This window comes from Primulina tabacum, chromosome 2 (assembly GCF_025594145.1).
Source record: "Primulina tabacum isolate GXHZ01 chromosome 2, ASM2559414v2, whole genome shotgun sequence".
In the NCBI taxonomy this organism is placed as follows: Eukaryota; Viridiplantae; Streptophyta; class Magnoliopsida; order Lamiales; family Gesneriaceae; genus Primulina; species Primulina tabacum.
The window spans coordinates 1468589-1491286 of record NC_134551.1 but is presented as its reverse complement, the minus strand read 5'-3'; the positions used below and the strand labels follow the sequence as shown (position 1 = coordinate 1491286).

The following is a 22698-nucleotide window of genomic DNA, read 5'->3' as shown; positions in this document are numbered from 1 at the left end:
GCACTTAATGATCAAATGCTATAATCTTCTCCGTTTAAAAATAATCAAAATATTTTGAGGACTTTGAGGAAAAGAACTTGGACTCTCAACTGTGATTTTATGTCTACTTTCGTATCAGTTGATGACAATTAATTATCATATTGGACGATATTATTAAATTATTAACAGTGAAGGGTACTCTATTAATTCATTGCTTAAATATGCTGAACAATTATTAATGTAATAACAAAAAAAGCTTAATGGTCATTCAACAATTTCTTATGGAGTACAGACAAACCTAACATTGTTCACATATTTAAAAGCCAACACCAATGACTTCCCACTCTGTATTGCCTTCAGTCGCCCAACCTAGTAAATAATTTATGAACGTTAAATATTAAATTGAAATTTACGATAGTATATGTTTGGGCAAAGGAGTCGAATACAAATTCTACTATTTTTGCAAATAGGAAGCAAGATGGAGGCCTTTCCACCCAAGTAACATAATTCAATAACCAAGTAGAAGCCCGAATACCGGTGTGCAGTCCTGCGTCTGCCACCCCTAAATTAGTAAGATAGAAAACAGATATCCCAACAATTAATCAAATAGGCTTCCACAACTTCGGAGCTGGAAATCTTGAAACTGAAACTAGAGAAAACTCGATACATGAGAAAGTACAGACAAGTTTGAATCACCTGCAGATGGCCCCCCAGCGCAGAAACCGTTCAAATCTACAGTCCAAGAGAGTAGAGATGGACCATGGCATATACTATCAGTGACGCGATAGAGATGGCCCTCCAAAAGAGTATCGTTGCGAGATTGGTGCAGCTGTCAATTCAGATTCACGGTGGAGATTTAATCCCAGGCGAAATTCGGATGGTTCCCCAGGTGTGCGCAGTACAGGAAGAGGTCTTTGACTGAAGTTGGATTGTTCACGGAAAGTATATGGTGCAAAAGATCTTTCACCACCAGCGATTGGTACTCCAAGATGAGCTCTGAGCTCACTTGTAATCTAATCATTAGAAAACATTTCCCTCCCAGATAGAGGATACAAATCTGGAGCCGTTGCTGCTGTTCTTGGAAGTGAGAGGTACCGATTCACCAATGAGGTTGTGTTCTCACCGTAAGGGTCGAATGCTTCCTTCCCATGGTCTCTGGAAATTTGGTTAGTTGTAGCCACAGAAGGTGCAGCATTTTGTATTATCTGAGCCCCTTTAAGGCCATAAATATGGTATTCTCTTTCACTGAGGAAAAGTGGATCTGGTTGTTGATTGGGTTCTCGGTGCTGAACTGTAGAAACATTATTCATAGACGCTGGAATCCTCCGATAATACTCTTGTTCTTGCCCATAACTTATAGCATCACTACCTGCAGTTGTTGGCAAGAGATGCCTTCCTTGTTGAAGACCATGACTCCTGTATTCTTGCTCGGTAAGAAAACGCGGATCTTGAGAAGGAATTGTGTTGGACGAAACATGGTACTGAGAGAATTGCTTTCCATGGTCCAACAGGGTAGACTTCAGCCACGGGGTAGGCTGGAACAGCTTGGTTAGATGTTTCACCTGCAGAGATAAAAATCACCATAATGAAAAACATCAAAGTTGAAGTTCAGACAAAGATTGGAAAAATGAAACAAATCTGACAGTAGAAACCGGGGTGATCTTCTTACTTGCTTCACTGTTAACCGTGTATCAAACTTGTGTGTCCTTTTATCATAGCTGTCTTCAATTGCTTTTCGGAACACACTTTCAGGTAATGGAATGCAGTCCTTGAGTACAGTGAATCGGACCTTTGGAATGTAAAAACCACCAGTATTAGAATAAATATCACAAATAGAAGGAACGCAACAAAAAAAAATATCAAAATAAGAAAATAAACCTGAGCAGGAAACCCCCCACCAAAAGCTGCAGGTTCAAGTTTCATGCCACCGGCAGAAGATGCCTCATAAATCCCATACAAGAGCTTGAGATCATAATCATACAGGAAAACTTTAAGACCGAGCTTGATATCCAACACGACGTCTTTCTTATTAGCTGGAACACCCATTACTTGGTAACGGAAACAATCTGGTTTAGTTTTGGCATTACACATAAAAATCAATCCACCAAGATTTTTCTCTTGTTTCTCATTCGTTTCCTCCGCGGCTTCATGCATCTCATTGTCAAGCCCCTTTCCCTTTTCCTCTAGATTTCGGCTGATATTCTTTCCATCACCATTCGGCTCATAACTGTTTTTTTCCCCTTCTTTTGTTCTCTCCCACTTCCGGTTTTTATTGGTCTTAACTTGAGAAATAAAATTTCCCTCTTCTTCTTCTTTCGTTCTCTTCCTCTTCTGGTCTTTACGGGATTCAACTTGAGGAATGGATTTTGGTTCTTCTTCTTTTTTTCTCTCCCTTTTCTGGTCATCATTGGCTTCAACTTGAGGAGTGGATTTTACTTCTTTGCAATTATCAGAAATCTGAACAGATGCTTTGGTTCCAATCTGAGGATTAAGCCTATCAATTTTAAGCCACGTGCAAGGCTTCCTGGCTACAGGAGCTGAAGAAGATTCCTTGGCGTTTCCATCCTCGTTACCATTTTCTGATAGTTTCTTATCAGAATCTACCGGTTTTGATGTAGATTCAGAAGCATTATCAGTTTTGTCCCTATTTTTCAAGACCTTCTTGACAGGAGTGACCTCTTCTGAAGTAGATCTGGTGGCGAGTCTACTCTTTTTCTTCTTTTTAATTGGTGCCATACTCTTCCCAGCCAACAGAACTTCTCCTTGTGTGCAATGCTGCGGACCATGACAGAGTAAGTGTTTTGGGAAACTTCTGATTTTATGTAATTTCTTGCTTTCCTTTCCAATCCGATTATCATCAAGAAAGTTAATATACATCAATAATAAAATTTGACACTAATAAAATAATTCATGGCAGGACTGTATCAATCAATTCCTCGCTCTCCCAACAGATGGCATTAAGTGTTTTCTACAACTCAAAGTTAAACAACAGCCATATACAGCAGTACAGCACATTCCTGACCGTTATCGGCATAAAAGCAAAAATACTAATAATAATAACAAAACACCAACAAAACACTCAAAACAACCACATAGATTCCTAAGACCACATGTTTATTAGTTTCATCCCTAATTTTGAATAATTCGATCATTTTAATCCGATGTCCCAACTTTTATCCACTTTCAAGGCAAGTCGCCTCAATGATCAGACAATGAATGAACAGCAGATTAAAGTACACAAATTTAACACCAAATGCTCAAATTGCCGCAATAAAATCACAAAATATCATTAAAATAGTCTAATTCAAGCACGACAGACCAACCCTAATTTTCCTCGAACGTAACTACATCAATGAGAAAATTCAATTTTAGCAAACTTCGTATGAAGAGACGCACCAAATCGTCCGAATCAATTTATCCACTAAACTGACCTTGAGATTGGATTCACGACGCCGATGCTCAGAACTCGTTCAAGAGAGCGGAGCTGAGTAAAAGGGCTGGATTGATTATCGCTTCACATTTCGGGGATTACATTCAAAAAGGTATATATTTGTTTTAAATTGGGCTGAGACCGGAGCGAGTTTGCGAAAGTCCGAAAACGATCATTTATAAATATAAAATAAGCAAGGTTTCTTTTTTAGTGAAAATGGATTCACTAAGACAAAAATAATAGAACTTCTGTTTACAAATCCGTGAATTCTACAAGACTCAATAAAAATCTACCAAATCCACATGAAATCTATCATTTAAAAAAAATCATTGAAAGTCATTAAATCTCTACATTGAATACACCCCACTAAATATAATTTACTGAAATATGATATAATATTAACGATTCTGTTTATATGTTATGTATATATATATATTTTTGATAAATGCTAGACATTTATTTTTTTGATAAAAGTCCAGTTACTATATCTGAAATTAAAGTAGATGGAAGATAGAATCAACCTATATGATCAGACATAGAAACTACGAATCTAGTTAAAGTATAAGATATTTGATTCGCTGATCTATTTCCAAAAACCTAAGCTAGACTTTTACGACCTACAATTATCAATCCAAAGCCGGTGGAATATAAACTTTGATCGTTGAGAGCCGCAACGACGACTTGTATAGTCGTTTTTATTTATAAATTATTATTTGAAATATTTTTGGGAGTTAAACCAATTAAAGTATGAATGATTGAATTTAAACTGAAATTTAACAAATTAAAATATTTTTTAACGCATATATAAAGTAAATGCACCGCAAGTAATAATCTCTAAAATAATCACAATGCAATCCGGTCACCGGCAGTATTTACACATTTACTATCCTTTGGGGCAGACACACAAAGTCACTTTCCCACAAATTCTTTGAAAAGTTGATGCCTGAAGAACAAGTAAGAGCAATCCTTAGTGACAAAAAATAAATATATTCACTCAAAAAGCATTAATGCCTATCATAATTCACAAAACTGTAAATTGATAGTGTGTGAATTTGAAATCCCCACGCTTGAGATCATCGAACAACTAAATGGATCTGAAACCAATCAGTGACTCCATCCAAACACACTTATGTTATGCAAAAAAAGTACAGTAGAATTTAAAATCTTTACTGACCTATCATATTCCAGTTTCTGGGTTACAATCCCATTCAGCAAGAGCTCTGAATTATAGATGGAAGCTCCTGCAGATAGAAATGTGATGCCAACAAGATTGGCTCGTACAAGAAAATAAGTAGAGGAATAGAAGTGTACCTTTCTTGAGAAATGGGACACACATTGTATGATCTTCTTCGCTGGATATAAATAATAAATCATCAGGGAATTGACTCGCCCCGTGTTAAGGTATTTTCTGTATCTTTGATTGCCTGACGAACGTATCGAAGAAGTTTCAAGAAGTCGCAAACTTTTTAGTCTAATATTGTTGAAATGTATATAGATATAGTGAGGGGCATTGGGAAAGTGTTGAATCATCAAACTTTTCGTGGGTTTTTCGTGATCCAACAAAATGTTATGGTTAAACCTTAGGGACACTGGGTCACAACCTCGGAAGGAAATAGAAGAACAAATAGCAACAATCCGATGTGATATATACTTTAAACTTGCTTTTTGGGTGGAAACTGGAGGTTTTAGAAGTGAAGGCGAACAACATATGTACATACCTCTCCATGAACTGCCTCGATCAAACAAAATATCATATCTGCATTAGGTTTTACATTTGGGGTAACGAAGACTCTACAGCCCTGTTGATCAATCAGAATGTAACTTTGAGTACTTATCTACAATTTGATGCAGATTCTGTTTCAATGTAAGGCCCTTGTTACCTTCAAAAGTGGTTGTTGTCTGGCACGGTTGAGTGAAACAGGCATGCTGAAGCCAATTTCCTTTTCCTTTCTGTCATCTCTGAGGATGTAACGCATTTCATCGACAACATAACCAGCTTGTTCACAGTTTTCAAGCCATGAGTGTGTCACCACAGGTTTGCCACGAGCAATGGCTTCTAACATATTCCTTGTTCTCACAAAATTATTGGTCACGAAGTGTGTTGCTTCTGCACAGCATGTTGCAATGGAAATCCCTATTCGAACAGCAATCTGCCATGAAGTTCAAAATAACTATGCTGTTTTAATTGACTATAATACAGTGGTGGAGCTAAGAGAAACTCGGTTCCATGGGAGAAGAGTACCTTCTGCTGCTGCTTGAGTACTTTGGTGTCCAAGTTCTGGCTGAACAAGATGCAAAACTTGTCCTTGACTCTTCGTCTTCTTAAGTCTTTGGGTAGAAAATCAGGTAGAGAGTCAGTGTAACCTAATCTTGCGAGTTCTTTTGTTAGGGGAGAACTAGCAAGGAGGTCACATGGCTGCTTTCTTTTATCACTACTAGCCATACATCTTTGCGAGGTCTCAAAATTCCCGTTTAATAAAGCACCCAACTTTGTGACACCTGATGTATCAAGGAAGGGTGAAAGCCTTTCAACAACAAATTTACTAAATTCTTTCGATGATTCGACTGTATCAATAGGAATCTCTACTTGTCCGCCGGAACATTCATTATTATTAACTGATGGGGAACTCGAATCACCTGTCAGATTTATGTAATTTCCTGAATGCTTTCTTTCTGCTAAAAACTGACGTCCGCCTGCTGTAGACTAGGAGCTTTGCCACCCTGTCATAGGATTTCTCATCCACCACAGGACATTTTTCTGCATTTTTCTCAACCACTGGATCACATGAAGATTTTTTTATCAATTTATTTGAACGGTGTAGCGCATGTGGATGGAATCTTCTCCCTTTTGGATGGATCCACGATTTTAAATTTGAGAGTCTATCATCAGTTACTGCCATTTTGCAAACATCATCATGAAAGCCAATGATCCTTTTTCTTTTCGAAGGGGAATCAGATTTTATCACATCATCAGTCTCTAGCATTCTGCCATGTGCGTGGTGTCCATTAGACACCGATGAACAATGATCCTTGGAACAACATATGTTTTTGTTCGTATCAACAGTCAATGAAATCTTCACACATTTCGACCGCTTCTCTTTGTTGCTCCAACCTATGAAAGCCTCCTTGGAATTGACATAATGTACTGGTTTGGTCTTCTTATTTACAGTGCTAGAAGGGTCTGTAAATCTACAGTCTAAATCTTGATGAGCAAAAGAAGTATTGAACATGGGAGAAGCTTCATTTATTAACGCTTCCATAGCTTCAGCAGCCATTTGAGTGTCAAGTCCAACATCCATTGTATCTGGCGGGAAACTTACATGTTCACCTTTTCCAGGAGTTTGCCTGAATGATCCAGCATCAAACTGTTTGTCTAACTCCTTTATAAAATCATATGCAATGCCAACTCCAGAATTTGATCCAACATTGTCACTTTCAGTAATGTAGGCTGAATTTGTATCTGATTGGTTGGAGCTTAAGATATTCCCCTGCCAAAATTTCATTTGATGATACCTTCTTCATTTGGGAGTAAACATCATCGGATTCTTGAATGATGGATAAATTTCTAGAGTTGTTTCCCTCAATCGCATACACCAATTTGTTTGTGCTTCTAAGGGAAGTGCTCTCACCCTGCATAAATGGCTTTTCAGGCAAGTCAAAAGTTGTTGATTTACTTGCCTTACATCCAATGTTGACTCTTCTTGCCAAACTTTGAGACCCTTTTGACCTTAATGAAGGAGGTGATTTTATCCTTTCAGTCTTTCTAGTTTTGATGTCTGCAGAGGAGCCTAAGTCATTAACCACGAGGTAGTGATCTACAAATTCTAGGGCTTTACCTTGTGATTCTGCAGATTCCGGAGATTCAATGTAACTAAGCTTTGCATGCTTCCACCCATAATTTACAACCCTTTCAATTGCTTTAGGATTGTCCAGCAACAATCCTTTCTCATCGATTGAATTTTCAGTTGAATGTTCTCTCACCATGTTTGAGTTCACTTGAGCGAAATGTGTCCCTGCCACATTAGAGGAACTTGCTTTTAGATCTTTTGCTCTGGATATGACAGAGTCGATAACAAGATGATCTTGATTTCCAGTGTCATTAGCCAGAGTTATCAAAAAATAACTTTCATTATCACACTCAACACTTCTGGTTGAATGGCAATGGATATTTGTAATAACCTTGTCAACCATCCTCCTGAAATAACCTAGGATAGCAAACATTATTGAGCTATATTGAATCCATGATGTGTCATCGTAGCAGGAATGCCTAAAAAACATATTTCCTCCATTACTTTCTGAAATGAATGATAGCTGCTATGCACTTACGTATGACAAGTAATTGAGCGACTAATTTTTGGTGCATCATTGTAAGGATCAAACACAGTAGATACTTTACATACAAAATTTAAATACTTCAAAGCTTTTTACAAATACAATCAAGCATTTCAAATTTTTGGACAACCTGTGACATATTCATTCAATCTTAACGGCAACAAGCCAACAACAATAGCATTCTTCCATATTGAACTACCTACTTTTTAGCTCAAGAGCAAGTACAACACCAAGGAAGTAGATGGAACTAACAATATATGTTTACATCTATCTAGCATCTGCAAATAAAGGAAAAGAAGTTGAAATTTCACATTGAGAAGTTCAAATCACTTTCCAGATCTTATACAGGGATCAACAAAACACAGGCAAATAAAATATCTAATCACCCTTTACAAAATAATTCGGGCAACTCAAGAAAATTCTTTACCATCAGGAACATTCTGCATTTTTGCCAAGCCTGTGGCATCCCTGCTTGAAGATCTCCGAATTACACAGCCACCGTCTCCATTAAACATAGTTATGTCCTCATTTTGCTCCCCTCTTTCATCGTCACTATCCAGCACAACATCTTTCTCACCGTAATCTTCCATCAAATCTTCAGAATCTTGAACAGTTTCACATGTGTCCAGAACCTCGGTGTTTCCATCAAGATTCAGCAACCTGGATTCAGCAGTGGGGTTTTTGAGTGCCACAGGGTCATCCAAGGGGAAAGTGCCAGTGTATTCATACTCTTCCTCCATTCCACCTTCAGTTCAATTTTCCTCTTATTCTGCTTTTAAATCAGAAACATTGTGGCAAAATTACCTTTTCCATGAGCAAAGGGCCATCACTCAAATGACAAAATCACTGTATCTCTTACATTATTGCGACATTTCGGAAATACTTCAGATTGATCTCAAATTAAAATAATCAAACAGAAAGCGCTAAATTAAATCAAAATACGGATAATTTTCATAATCATAATCCATATAAAGTCTAAACGTAAAGAGCGTAGTGACAGAACGTATCAAAATCACGATTCTCTGCAGTTCAAGGGTAAATACCCGAAAGAGTGATGATTACCAGGACAAGTTAACTCGTAAACAGAATATTTTACCAGCGATAATAACAAAACGATCCAAACAAATTCATTTACCTCAAAAAATTAGGATTGTTCAAGAACAATGGGTGCTCCCGCATAGGGTTCGATTGAGCTGCACATAAACAAGAAGCGCCATATAGAGTTTGTGAGAGATAAATGGCGGAAGAGGGAAGATGATTAGTACTTCGCAAGGTTTGGTGGGAAAGACGAGTAATGCAAAATTTTATTTTCTACATTATAAGAATTAACTTTTTACCAATAAAATACAATTTATCCAAATTTTAATATTTGTTATAGTTTACTCTTATTATTTTAATAAAAATAAAAATTAAGTATGCATGAAAATTTTTAAAATGTAAATTTTAATAGATGAATCACCTGGACAAAAAAAATCTAGTCACGTGTTGGTGGAATAATTATCCATGTTAAGTAAAGCATTTACAACATGACGTTTTTATTGTATATGATTTAAAATATTTGAGTTATATTATTAACATCAGTTATAATTTTAATTAAAATGACAAACACTCGATTATCATTGATATCATAGACAATGTCACGAGTTCGATTGTTCGGTTATTTCAAAGAAGATTGTTAGGAGCTAAACATATCAAAATGGGCTAGGCTCGTTGAGCTGGTCCGCCTCGCCACATAAAATATGTGGATTGGATTGATAATTTTCCAACTCATCAAATGGCGGGCCGACCCGCCTAATGGTGGGTTACGAGCCAGCCTTCAACCAGCCAAATTACACATAAGTTCATCGGGTTGGACCGTCCCGTCACTTAAAATAGATGAGTTGGGTTAGGTTGGTGTTTTTCGGCCCCGCCCCACCTAATGGTGGGTTGAGACAAGTTGTGAGCCGGCCCGACCGCTAGCCTGTTTTGACACTTCTATTGGGATCAATGATTACATTTACTTATAGAACAATCGAAACGTGACATTTGAGCTGCGTTACAACTATAAATTTTGTTAAACCAACAATTGTATCTTTTGGTATAACGACAATCACTTGATCGCGCACTCAACAATTGTGCACTAATCAAGAGAGGTTTCGTTAGCATTTTCCATAATAAGAGAGTTTTAAAATATAATATTTTCTTCATTGAGATGTTGATATATAATAATTTCAATTTTTTGTATTTTTTTAGTCTTTAATTTGGTAAATATTTAAATATTATTTCATAAAATTTTAAAAAAGATGATAAATTGAAATAATAATTGGCTGAGATTATATAGCAAAGTTTTCCTTTAAATAAAAGTCCAAAACCCATAGTTGCTTTTCAACCTATAAACATCTCAATTAGTAGTTCAATTTGTATGCTCAAATGTCATTACCCAACGAAATTTAAGAAATTAGTAGTTCAATTTTAGAAATTATATTGAAGTTCATATATTATATAAGATTTTTCTCTGGTGTTTATAATAATTTTCGGACGATGAATTATATAGTGATTTAATTTTGGATAAGATTAAATAGTCTTGTAAGCCACTTAATTTATATATATATATATATATATATATATATATATATATATATATATTTTCAACATCTAATTAAATAAAATATAGTTATATTTGATATTAAATAAAAAGATATATCATGACACGGAAGTTATATACATAATGTAACCCTTTAGTTTTTTATTTTAAATTTACGTGAAAAGATGGATTCGATTAATGATCATCCAATAATTGTTAAAAATAAAAATATACGGTAAAAATTAAAAATCTCAAACCCACAGAATATGTTAAACTACACATTTTATAAAATTTTGTCTACTCAATTGTGTTTTTCTTCACAAATTGAGAGATCTATTTATAAAATCTCTTTATAAATAATAAAAAATAAATACATTATTACGTACATCATCATATATTAATATTTATAACTCTTATTTTCAACTTTTAATCTCTTGTTTTCCATGACGAGTATATATAATGTATCCTTTGACATTTTAAAGTTGATATTAATGATTATCCTGCAGCAATTTACAAGTTGGAAGAACTATTCATTCCCACGCGAGAGTCCACCCCCTTGGGGCCATTGGATGCATATTAATAATTTGATTTCCGGATAGGATATATTATAAGCTTTTCGTTTTGAAAATTAGACATATTATTTATCATAATAGAGCCATGTAAAGTAAAATAAAAATAAATTCCCTACTAATTTATTATTGGTTTTATGAGTAAAAATTGAACGATCTATCGATATATCAACATGTACACTTTTTTTTAGGATAACTTGTATGTATTTGAAAAACACACGAAGCAATTTCGAGAGGCAACAAATAGAATCTCTACAGCTTTTTATGTTTTATTAATCATATTATTAATTTTTGAAAAAAGTATAAATATTTAATTCGATAATTTCATAAATACATTCATTGGACTCAAATTGATCTGCAAGCCCAAAAAACTAGAGTTCATGTTAAAGGTCATTATTTTGAAGATTTGGTTGGTATGCGAAGTCGAGTCTATGTCTAACATGAAATTACGGATCTCAGGAACATTCGTAGGTCTCGGCCAATTCAATACAGCTTCGACCTTAGTAGAATCAACAGATATGCCATGTCTCGAAATGACGTGGCCTAAAAATATCACTTTGTTCATCCAGAATTCACATTTGGACAATTTAGCATATAAATGACTATTACGAAGAGTTTGAAGTACCAGTCTCAAATGTTCAGCATGCTCCTTTTTCGATTTCGGATATACAAAAATATCATCAATAAAGACGATAACGAATCGGTCAAGATAATCTCGAAAGACACGATTCATTAAATCCATAAAGACAGCATGAGCATTCGTGAGACCGAAAGGCATAACCAAGAACTCATAATGGCCATACCTCGTACGAAAAGCAGTTTTAGGCACATCTTCATCTCGAACTCGTACTTGATGATATCCAGAACGAAGATCAATCTTAGAATAAACAGAAGTACCCTGAAGCTGATCAAATAAATCATCAATACGAGGAAGTGGGAACTTGTTTTTCACAGTAGCCCGATTCAATTGCCTATAATCGATACACATTCGCATAATACCATCTTTCTTTCGAACAAATAAAACTGGAGCTCCCCAAGGTGACACACTCGGTCGAATATATCCCTTATCGAGAAGATCCTGTAATTGTTCTTTCAATTCCAATGGTGGCATGCGATAAGAAGCTTTAGAAATAGGCGCAGTTCCCGGTACAAGATCAATACTAAACTCAACTTCTCGATGAGGAGGAAAATCAGGAATCTCATCGAGAAATACATCCGGGAATTCTTTCGCAACAGGAATATCAGATAAAGAAAGCTCCTTCTTCGAAATATCAATAGCGTAGATAAGATAACCCTCATCCCCGCTAGTCAAAAGTCGAGACATTTCTAAGGAAGATACCAATGGAATTTTGGCTTGGGGACCCTTGCCATAAAAATTCCACTTGGGTCCATCAATAGGTCTAAATCGAACTACTCCATGAAAACAATCAACAGTAGCTCGATTTGTCGTCAAGATATCCATGCCAACAATACAATCAAAGTCGTGCATTGGGAGGGCAATCAAATTTAGGAATATCAAATTATCCTCATATATCAATACACAATTGTGCACAACTTGCTCAGACAAAATAATCTTCCCCGCCGACGTGGCTATCGACAAGGTATGATACAACGGGGTACACATAATATCATGCGATGCAACAAATGCATGAGATATGAATGAGTGACATGATTCTGTTTTAGCTTCTGTTTGTGTCGCCAAGGTACATGAGGATATATGTACTTCTAGTTGGACTTTTCACTCGAATTGGAATTCTGTCACTGTCTCAGCATTGCAAATTGAGCCGAATTTGATATCGAAAATACGAAAGGCCCAAACGAAGTGATGCTCAGATCCAAAAGTCGAAAGAATTTGTATATGCGGGACATCAGTCTGGATTTCAGATTTCTTATGATGGTTCTTTACGACTTAATGGTCGGTTGGTAGTTCCTGATAATTCTGATTTGAAATCTGCCCTTCTTCGAGAAGCACATTGTAGCAAATACAGTATTCACCCTGGAGGTCGAAAGATGTATTTGACATTGAGACCACAATTCTGGTCGAAACATATGAAGAAGGACATTGCTGAATTTATTTCGAAATGTCTTGTCTGCCAGCAAGTGAAAGCCGAGAGAATGAAACCTGGAGGTTTACTCCATAGTCTCGAAATCCCGAAATGGAATTGGGAACATATTGCTATGGATTTTGTGACTCATTTACCTCGTTCGCCCAAGGGCTGTGATGCTATTTGGGTTATTATTGACCGGCTTTCGAAATCTGCACATTTTATTCCGTATGAGCGGACTTATCCTTATAAGAGAATGATCCGTTTATACATTGAGAATATTGTGAGACTGCACGGTGTGCCAGTCTCGATTGTATATGGTTGTGATCCCATATTTGCTTCTAAATTATAGGGTAGTTTTCAAGAAGCGATGAGTACGCATTTGGCTATGAGTACTGCTTATCATCCTCAAACTGATGGTTGAGTAAGTTGACACACGATAATGGAAGATTAGTCAAACCGGTTGAAAGAATTTGAACAAAAGCGAGGATGGAGATCAGAAGAAGAGGACTCATCAATGAAATCAAAATTAAAACAAAAGGCTATATGTAAATTTCATGAATTTTAACTTAATTACATGATATATTTTCAGTAGAGTTTTCATTATTTCATTCATGTTTCATACATATTTTATTCTTGTATAAATATTTATTTAAGTTCATAATAGTAAAATCATTATGGTTGTTTTTCATGAACTTTTCTTTAATTTCTTAAATTAATTTCTTAGTTTTTTGTGACTTACCGAAGGAATTATAACTAACGATCGATTCAGAATTTCCATCGTTTGATTTTAGAAGTCAGATTTTATGTTAACAGTGATTTCGTGCCAGCACAATTTTTTGTTAACAAATGTTAATTATTTTAATAATTTAATGAATGATAAAATAAATATTTTTGTACATATTTATTATTAACTAACAACACATGTTTGTGTAAATCAAATTTATTCATTCATAAATATGACTTCGTACAATTATTTAAAATGATAGCATTACGGTTAACTTTCGGTTGAATAACTTATCCAAGAGATCTAATTTACTATTATATTTAATTCATACAAAGTAAGTAAATAAATAATTTAAAAAATGCAATTAATTAAATTATTTACGTGTAAACTACTTTATATATAAATAAATATCTTACTTTCTTTCCATATTCAACACTTGGTCAGTTGGTCTTACAGATATTATTAGATAACAATATCCAGTTTCCTTTCTTACCTCAATATAATGTCAAGTTTCAGGGTATCACCATGTTTTGCTCCCAAAAAATTTCAAAATTCGACACTTTTCCTTAGAATATTTCTGCATGGATTACTGTAATAATCCCAAATCCACCACAAATCTTTGTAGAATAGTATAATAATAACAGCGTAAACTTTTTCTGATGTATTGGGAGACATACTTTTGTCAGTATTATCTTTTGCTGTCGCCTCCGCTGTAGACTCGCTGTCTTATTTAATCATATAAATGCGATTCCTCCACCTCCTTTCCACTAAGTTGACTCTAAAAATATCAGAGCTCCGAGGCAGCAAACTCTCTACTCTGAATCTCTCCAACAATTGAACAACATGTTGAGAACTGGGTTAAGGTTGGTTTTTGTTTTTCTGTGTTTTATTTTTGGTTCTGTGAAGTAGAAATTCTTTTTTGATTAATGGGTTTTCAGGAGGAGCTTTGCTTCAGGAATTTTACGGGCTCCAAATTTTGGCAGAGAGTTTTCGGAGCTTACAGGAAGGTGAATATTTTTTTGTTGACTTCAATTTTTCTGATATGGTCTTTTCGTAAATTGGATCATTGTACGGGAATCTTTTTGCTTTGTGTTTTTCGTGGTTTGCTTGATTTCTGAAAGGGTGTTTACGATTTAGGTGAATGCGCATTTGATTTTTTGTCCCTTGCTTGTTAGTGGAAACAGTGTTTGCTTGTATTTGTTTGATTTATTAAGAAAATGTTGGTTAATCTTTTGGCGAAGATAACCAAAGATGGTTCAGACAGAATAATGGGGCAACATGGATTTAGTTGAGGGAACATTAATTTATGTAGTATTTTAGGTGTTGAAACTCATGTTTTTAAACAAGTTGAAAGCATTAAATATTTCTGATGCATAGGAAACTTGAAGGCAAAGTGGCTCTAATCACTGGTGGAGCCAGCGGCATAGGCAAAGAAACAGCTACTAAGTTTATTGCCAATGGTGCCAAAGTAGTGCTGGCCGACATCCAACAAGATCTCGGCCACCAGACGGCACGGGAACTCGGGTCAAACGCCAGCTTCGTCCAATGCGATGTCACCCAAGAATCTGATATCTCGCAGGCAGTCGATTTCACCGTATCCCAGCACGGCCAACTTGATATAATGTACAACAATGCAGGCATCGCCTGCCATACTCCACCAAGCATAGCTGACCTCGACCTGTCGGCCTTCGACCGAGTTATGGCAGTCAATGTCAGGGGAGTCATTGCTGGGATCAAGCACGGGGCCCGAGTCATGATCCCGAGGAAAAGTGGAGCCATTTTGTGCACATCCAGTGTGACTGGGCTTGTAGGTGGCGTAGCCCAGCATACGTACTCAATATCCAAGACTACGATAATTGGAATTGTGAGATCCGCCGCAGCAGAGCTATGCAAGCATGGGATTCGGATCAACTGCATATCGCCTATGGCTATTCCGACCCCCTTTGTGATCGAAGAACTCAAGAAATATTTCTGGGGGTCGATTCTGAGAGGCTCGTGAAGATGGTGCACGATTTTGGCGTGCTGGAGGGAGCTGTTTGTGAGACTAGTGACATCGCTAATGCTGCATTTTTTCTTGCGTCCGATGATGCAAAGTACGTTAATGGTCATAATCTGGTGGTGGATGGTGGTTTTACTTCAATCAAGAGTTTGAGTTTCCCAACACCAGATCAACTCAAATGAAACCATGAAGCTTATTTTGTAACTTTTAGTACATTTTCTTGAATGTTTGACTAATTTCAAAATGATCAAGATAACATTCTTGAACATCTACAGGATCCAAATCCTTGTTTCAAATCATACTTTGAACCCTTTTGTTTGATCTTCAGAATTGTTCTAGTACAATCTTGCGCATGAACTCCTCTGGAGCTGGAAATCAGTTGCTGAATTAGTAACCAAACACATCTATTGTCATATTTGAGACCTACTTAAGCCACAAAGAGCGAGCTAAATACCTAATCCATTGGTGAACAGCTTAAACTGACCAAGAGCTTGTCTGATAAACATCTCAACACCGCTCACAACCGTGGCTCCAACCTCGGCAGCTTCTTGTAGTAGCCGAGTATTTCGAGGTGTATAAACAGCATCAAATACCAACTCGTACGATTTCAAGGCCACCTAAAAGCAAAAGAATGGAACTTATAATCATGCTGGTATACCACAATTCTATGCATTCTAAACTGGTAATTTTCTTTGTTATGGGCTGGAGTGGGATATATAGTTATTCATATTGTCATGTATGACTAGCCATTGATTTATTATAGATATAAAGATGTGATTCTTTTAGTTACATCATAACTTTCGATTTAGCAGTAGGCACTTGGTTTTACATTATGTGTAAAAGGGAGAAAGGATGTAAACCTTGGATACAGGAGTTTGATCTTTGTCTGGCTCCATACCCACTGCAGAAGCATTTGCAAGAATCATCCCTTTTTCAGGTCGAAAATCATTTAAGCGTTCATACGGCATGGCTTCACCAGACACTGCCATTGCAAGGGCCTTGGCTCTCTCTTCAGTAAATATTAAAAAAAGTTGGGGGATTAAAAATTTCTATTCACCGTTTAAATGGGATACTATTCTTAATTTTTTTTACCGAAATTTCGGTTGAAGATGACAACTCGAGCCCCCCGGCTTCTGGCACCAAATGCTATAGCTCTACCAGCACCTCCTGCTCCAACCAAGACGAACAACTTTCCAGAGAGGGGTGAAACATACGATCCTCGTTCACTTTTAACACTATTTTCTGATTTTTCCAACAGAATGCACAAGGCTGCCTTAAAGTTTCTTTGCAAAAGCAAATAGAAAGAGCTAAAAAGCATTACTCTTAAACATACCTCTATATGCATCTTCGATTGCAGTTATGCAGGCTTCACAATCTGTATTATAGCCAACAAGTTTTCCATCTGCAGGACTCCTGACTATAGTGTTTACTGCACCTATGGACTGATTCAGAATGCGTCAGGATGATTAGAATATGGTACTTTCTGAACAAACCAACGCGATTCAAAACTTTCAATACCAAAGCAAGTGGATGAACTTCGTCGCAACACCTCACAGCCGCTTCTTTGTGGGGTATTCCAACGCTACAGATTGAAAAAAATATGCTCAGTTCTGCAGCGTATATACGCAAGGATGCATTGCAGCACAAAAAATTCACCTGAAACCAGCAAAGTCACTGCTGGAATACACACTAAAGAATTCTTGGAGATCATCGACTAAGAGTGGCACATAAATCCCATTATATCCTGTGTGTCGAAATCCTGGATTATGCAGAAGAGGCCCTTTGCTATGACTTACAGGACTCGAAACCACACCGAAAATCTTTGTATCTACATTCATAAACTCTAGCTTGTAAACTTGTTTAATGCTAGCTAGAGATGGCAATCCAGGCACATTTTTGTCTCCCACAGATCCAAAGACCATAAATGCACCATATTTAGGTCCCAACAATTGGCTGATTAAACCACTTTCCCCCACAGTTCTTGCAATCAACGGCACCTATTGTATTTTTTAAGCTATAAAATATTAATAACTTGTAATAAAATCGAATCATGTGTTCATAAAAACTTATAATTTTTAAATATATATTTTGTAAATCAAAAGATCTGGTAAAATCAATTTAAACGAATATGAATAAATCAATTTATAAAATATTTTTTTAATATTAATTTATATTACCTCTTGAATCTTACTATAGTGATAATAGATTATAGATAATTTGAGTTTGACTAGTTACTATTGAATACACATTAAATTTAATAGAATTATAATTTTATGTATATTAAATCTTGTATGTTTAATTAGGATAAAAAAATATCAGAGGGATAACTATAGAAAATTCATAAAATGATACTACATTACCCATTTTGTTTTAAAAAAATTTCAAGTAAAATAATTTTTAAAATAATAAGATTAGCTAGAAAATATTATTTAAATTTTTTCCACCTAATTCATAAAATTCTGACTACGCCACCGAAAATATTTATTATAAAAAGAATACATCGACTTTTTCGTGATACCGAATAAAATAATTTCAAGAAAATAGAGTACCTGACAATGAGTTAGCAAGTGGAAGATTGGTGCTACATTTGCAATAGAGTCGAGGTCGATTATCAGTTTAACAACATCAGCTCCAATAGATTGCATGTCAATTATAGTATCACCAAGCTTTTCTCTGGTGCAGAAATCAGAGGTTACATAACTTGAAACAATAATCTGTGTGTTTGATTTCTTGCTCTTGAGTTCATTCATGAATTCTGGAGTGCACTCCTGAAATATTTAGATATTTCTCGAGTTAAAAATAGATATTAATCGATCGATAAATTGGTAGTTTATTATTTTATTGTGCTCCTGAAATATTCAGCCATTTCTCGAATTAAAAAAAGATAGTAATTCATCGATGAATTAATATTTTATTATTTTTTGAATTAATACTGATCAAACATCCTCTAAATTGATGTTCATTTTAAAATGGGTCCGACCGAATTAAGGAAAAAATATTTTTTTATATTTGAATTTAATTTAATTCAATAGAATTGGACCGAGGTTTCACATACTTCTCCTATTTTATGAAAATAAGACATATTTTCATAAAATTATTTGTATTTATTATTTTAATGAATTAACATAGGATAATCAAATGGTTTTCAGAAATGGGTTTCTCCCGTCTGACCTTACGATCAATTTCGATGAATTCAACTCCCAATTCCATGGCCCATGTTATAATTTGTAACCCAGATTTATCGAACTTTCTTCCGAATGGACCTGAAGGGGAATTGAGCCTAAGACAAAGCTCAAGCCCATATAAATATCACAAATTTATATACTAAAAATGAAATTGTATATGATTCAAAAAAACAAAATAAAATATTTAAAAATGAAATGAAATATTACACAATTTTGGTGTGACATATCTACTTCACTTCAACAAAAAATGTACATCCTTCAACCAAGAAAAACATAGAAAATAAAAATATTTAGGCAAAATAAAATTTGTGACTTTGGAGATTTTGAATTTTTTTTTTTGTTTTTATTTTCAAGTATCTAGTTATTGACTAAATCCCATCACTATTTTTGGAAAATCATCATCATTATTAATGTTAATATTCTAATTTTATTATGAAAAGTTCTCAATTCAGAATACTTTCACAAGAATGAAAGTTGGAAAATTAATTCTAGCATTAATATACAAGAAACTTATAAACACAGGAAAAATTGCGAACCCGCATTTAAAAAATCTAAAGTTCGGTAAACTCGTTCTCTTTAGTTAATTTATAATTTGTTTGATGCACATTTTGTTTAGAAAAATAACTTTTATCATTAGAATGTTTCAAGAATTACGTAAAAATGTTTATAAAACTACCAAAACCCACCAAGTCCTTGTAAAAAAAAATATATGTTTCAAGAATTATATAAAAGAATCGGATGTAAATATAGTACTTAAAAAAAAACTATTTACACATGCACGCAACGCATGCACCTAGACGGAGCTATTGTATATTATGGTACCTGGTGACGGAGACAATAGAGGGTAAGATTCTGGATTGGAAGAGGTTTCGAAGGTCTGAAATATGGGAGAAATTAGACAAGGAAGCAATGCAAAGTTCCACCAAATCTGCTCCTTCTTTCATGGCCAACTCCATAGAATCCCTGATTTCTTCTACGCTCCCACATTCTAATGACGCACAAACTAATAAATCACTTTTAAAACCCATTATTAATAAAGAAAGAAAAATTGAGTAGAATATTACATAATATATATTTATCAGTGTGGAATAGCTGAGAGGTGCGTGCCAGTGTGTGTTTTGAATTTGGTGACATGCATTAAGTTAGCGCTGGTTCAAAATATTAGATCATATATTAATTAAATAATTAATTATATGTATCATGCAAAGGTATCTCCCGAATACTAAGATATCGGCGCTGTTTGGAGCAAGGAACACCTGCTGAATCATCGGTCTTCATAGTATATAGGGAAACTGCAATGTTAATCCCATATATTAGTTTCTTGGTATTTTTTGTCTATTTTGGTACGTTATCTTTTTTATTTTTGTGATTTGAATATTTTTTCGATGTGACGCTAATGTGGCACGCATGCGACCTCTATGTCCTGGACTATGTTTGTCAAACAAAAAAAAAAATCAAAAAAATCTTTTGGAAAAATTGAAATCCACATTTTTGAGTAGATAGTTTAGAATGGAAATTTCATAAAATTAGTCGGTGAAATATTAATCAACCGATTGGCTTACAATAGTACCTACAATTACAATCTCCCAATACAACTAAAATCAAGAACTCCGATTATAACATAATCGACAGATGCAATTCTAACAGTAAACGGACTTTAGTACTTAGTTTTAGAGATGAAATTATCCGAGTACGAGAGTACAATGTTCGAGTTCTTATAGTACAGTGTTGATATCCTGGGCTATGTTTTGGGCATCCATGGCAGCTCCATACAATCCTTTTCGGGCCAGCCCGGAGCAATACAGCCCATTCAAACCTTTCCAGTGATTCGGGTAACTGCGCTTTGAAAGTCCATTATCGCCTAAAAGGTATTCATCTCCCTGCGCAAAAATAGTAAATATTTATCTGTTTTTTTAAAAATAAAATAAAAAGTAATAAACGGGTTTTATTTTGCTTACCTTGAGCCACGCTTTCGTGGATCTTTTGAACCCTGTGGCTAATACTATTGCATCGAAAGCATATTCTTTCCCATCCTCAAATAGCACATTTGTGCCTCTAATTCTGTTTATTCCGGGTAATACCTATTTATGCACATCAAATACTTTCTTTAATTATACAAAATCAACTATTTAATACATCCCACTAACAAAAAATATGGATACATAGATTTTATAAACAAATGATAACAAAAAGGTGAGTAAAATAAGGACGAACCTGAATCTGTCGGGACTTGATTTTTTGATATGTTCCAACATCGACAACCGGGTATCTGCCATACTTGTCCTTCATAGCAAAAGGCCCTTCTTTTGGTCTCTCGATTCCATATTTACACAGATCTCCATACACAATTTTGCTCATCATAACCAAGAGAGAGTCAACCCAATACAAACTCAAGTACTTTAACAATACCAAACCCAAAGAAGTCATAGTTCTTGACAACACGTGAATCTGCACTAGTAAACATGGATATTATTAAATTATATGATTGTAATTGAGATTATTAAAGCGTGTTTTTAGATTAATGATGTATTTTGGAAGAATGAAAAACTGAAGTTTAAAAAAACCCGAAAATTGGATATTAAAAGAGATGTCTTTTTAATATTTTATTGGCTGATAAAGATACGTACCGGGGCTTCGGACAACAACGGAGGTATCGGCACCATAGTTGGCAAGATCCAAGGAAATCTCCATGCCAGAGTTCCCACTGCCGACAACCAGAACACTTCTATCCTTAAACTTCTCCCCAGTTTTATACTGCGTCGAATGCAAAATATCACCGGTAAAGCTCTGCAAACCCTCTATCTCAGGCCAGGAAGCGTCGCAGGATTCACCAGTGGCGACAACCAGAAACCTGGACCTGTACTCCTTCACTTCATCGGACCCCGTGCCAGAATCTCTAGCCTTGACGTTCCATTTCCCTGCAACTTCATCGTATGCCGCCGCTTCCACCGCCTGCCGGAAAATGGGGTGGATCCTGAAATGCGAAACGTAGTCGTTTAAGTACTGCACGAACTCCATTCTCGATAGATAAGTGGGGTAAGATGAAGGGATGGGCAGCAGGGGAAGCTCGCAGAATTGTTTGGCCAGGTGCAGGTGGACCCGGTCGTAGGTGTATTTCTTCCAGATTGACGCGACGCAGTCTTCTCTCTCGAGAAGTATGTATGGGATTGAGAGGTTGCTTAGACACGCCGCCGTTGCTAGCCCGGAAGGGCCGCCGCCGACTATTATCACCACCGTTTCTTTAACCCTCTGCTCTGCCATGGAAGAAGCTGTGACGAGAGTGATGTTTCTTCCTGATTATATACAAATATATAAGCTTATCAGTCAAATATGTTTTTCGCACCATATCGATAGACTATTTTTTGTAATTAATTATTATTCTTTTTTTCATAGCGTGAAGAGTTACCAAATAGGTTGCATTAGTTTAATAAAAAAATCTCGTATTATAAATAATATATTTTATTTGAATAACTTATAAAATATATATATATATATATATATATATACTATTTTGGAGATGCGACAGTGCACTAATCAGCACAGCAAGTTGCATGGTACCGAACATGATAATTTAAGGATTTGTGAAAATTGAAATATATTAATAAATAATATATGTGATATGATTTGTAAATTTCTAGAATTAAAATTATTGTAATAATAAATTCAAATAACTACCGATATCATCTATTTGTTTACCTGTCGGAACCCCCGTCCCCCACCTTGGAGAGACACACGTACACTTGTACTCTGCCTCCTGTCCCAGTTCTTTTATGACTTTTATTTATTTAAATAAAAGAATGAAATGATCTTGAAAATATTAATTATAGAAGAAATTACCAAATTAAAACATAATTTCTATAAAAATTCAC

General features: G+C 35.4%; 4 protein-coding genes and 1 pseudogene across 9 annotated transcripts; 1 reads left to right on the top strand and 4 right to left on the bottom strand.

Annotated features, from left to right (window-relative positions):
- Positions 1-374: 374 nt before the first annotated feature.
- On the bottom strand, positions 375-3569 carry LOC142523428 (uncharacterized). Of its 4 annotated transcripts, none has more exons than XM_075627229.1 (4): positions 3411-3569; positions 1858-2817; positions 1649-1768; positions 375-1541 (listed from the first exon to the last, which is right to left on the bottom strand). In XM_075627229.1, exons 2-4 carry the CDS (start codon positions 2713-2715, stop codon positions 993-995), a joined length of 1527 nt encoding a protein of 508 aa, XP_075483344.1. In that variant the 5' UTR covers positions 2716-2817; positions 3411-3569; the 3' UTR covers positions 375-992. The 4 variants fall into 4 exon arrangements, with proteins under 4 accessions (XP_075483344.1, XP_075483361.1, XP_075483353.1 ...); XM_075627246.1 differs by having other exon boundaries at positions 1858-2812; XM_075627238.1 differs by having other exon boundaries at positions 1858-2754.
- Positions 3570-3990: 421 nt separating this feature from the next.
- On the bottom strand, positions 3991-9040 carry LOC142523409 (uncharacterized). Of its 3 annotated transcripts, XM_075627212.1 has the most exons (9): positions 8877-9039; positions 8169-8510; positions 7246-7422; positions 5652-7185; positions 5290-5559; positions 5128-5208; positions 4721-4833; positions 4584-4650; positions 3991-4352 (listed from the first exon to the last, which is right to left on the bottom strand). In XM_075627212.1, the coding sequence occupies exons 2-4, from the start codon at positions 8479-8481 to the stop codon at positions 6845-6847; spliced, it is 831 nt and encodes a 276-aa protein (XP_075483327.1). In that variant the 5' UTR covers positions 8482-8510; positions 8877-9039; the 3' UTR covers positions 3991-4352; positions 4584-4650; positions 4721-4833; positions 5128-5208; positions 5290-5559; positions 5652-6844. The 3 variants fall into 3 exon arrangements, with proteins under 3 accessions (XP_075483327.1, XP_075483319.1, XP_075483311.1); XM_075627204.1 differs by having other exon boundaries at positions 5652-7422; positions 8169-8513; positions 8877-9040; XM_075627196.1 differs by having other exon boundaries at positions 5652-7422.
- A 5272-nt stretch (positions 9041-14312) lies between these two features.
- Positions 14313-16022, top strand: LOC142523400 (short-chain dehydrogenase reductase 5-like; annotated as a pseudogene).
- LOC142523389 (bifunctional 3-dehydroquinate dehydratase/shikimate dehydrogenase, chloroplastic-like) lies at positions 15836-18416 on the bottom strand. Its single transcript, XM_075627174.1, has 8 exons — positions 18194-18416; positions 17301-17641; positions 17163-17226; positions 16978-17086; positions 16737-16886; positions 16505-16653; positions 16099-16261; positions 15836-16012 (listed from the first exon to the last, which is right to left on the bottom strand). Exons 1-8 carry the CDS (start codon positions 18392-18394, stop codon positions 15969-15971), a joined length of 1221 nt encoding a protein of 406 aa, XP_075483289.1. The 5' UTR covers positions 18395-18416; the 3' UTR covers positions 15836-15968.
- Positions 18417-20345: 1929 nt separating this feature from the next.
- Positions 20346-22144, bottom strand: LOC142523382 (putative indole-3-pyruvate monooxygenase YUCCA10). Its single transcript, XM_075627163.1, has 4 exons — positions 21459-22144; positions 21044-21278; positions 20788-20910; positions 20346-20709 (listed from the first exon to the last, which is right to left on the bottom strand). Exons 1-4 carry the CDS (start codon positions 22088-22090, stop codon positions 20545-20547), a joined length of 1155 nt encoding a protein of 384 aa, XP_075483278.1. The 5' UTR covers positions 22091-22144; the 3' UTR covers positions 20346-20544.
- Between the last annotated feature and the right edge of the window lie 554 nt (positions 22145-22698).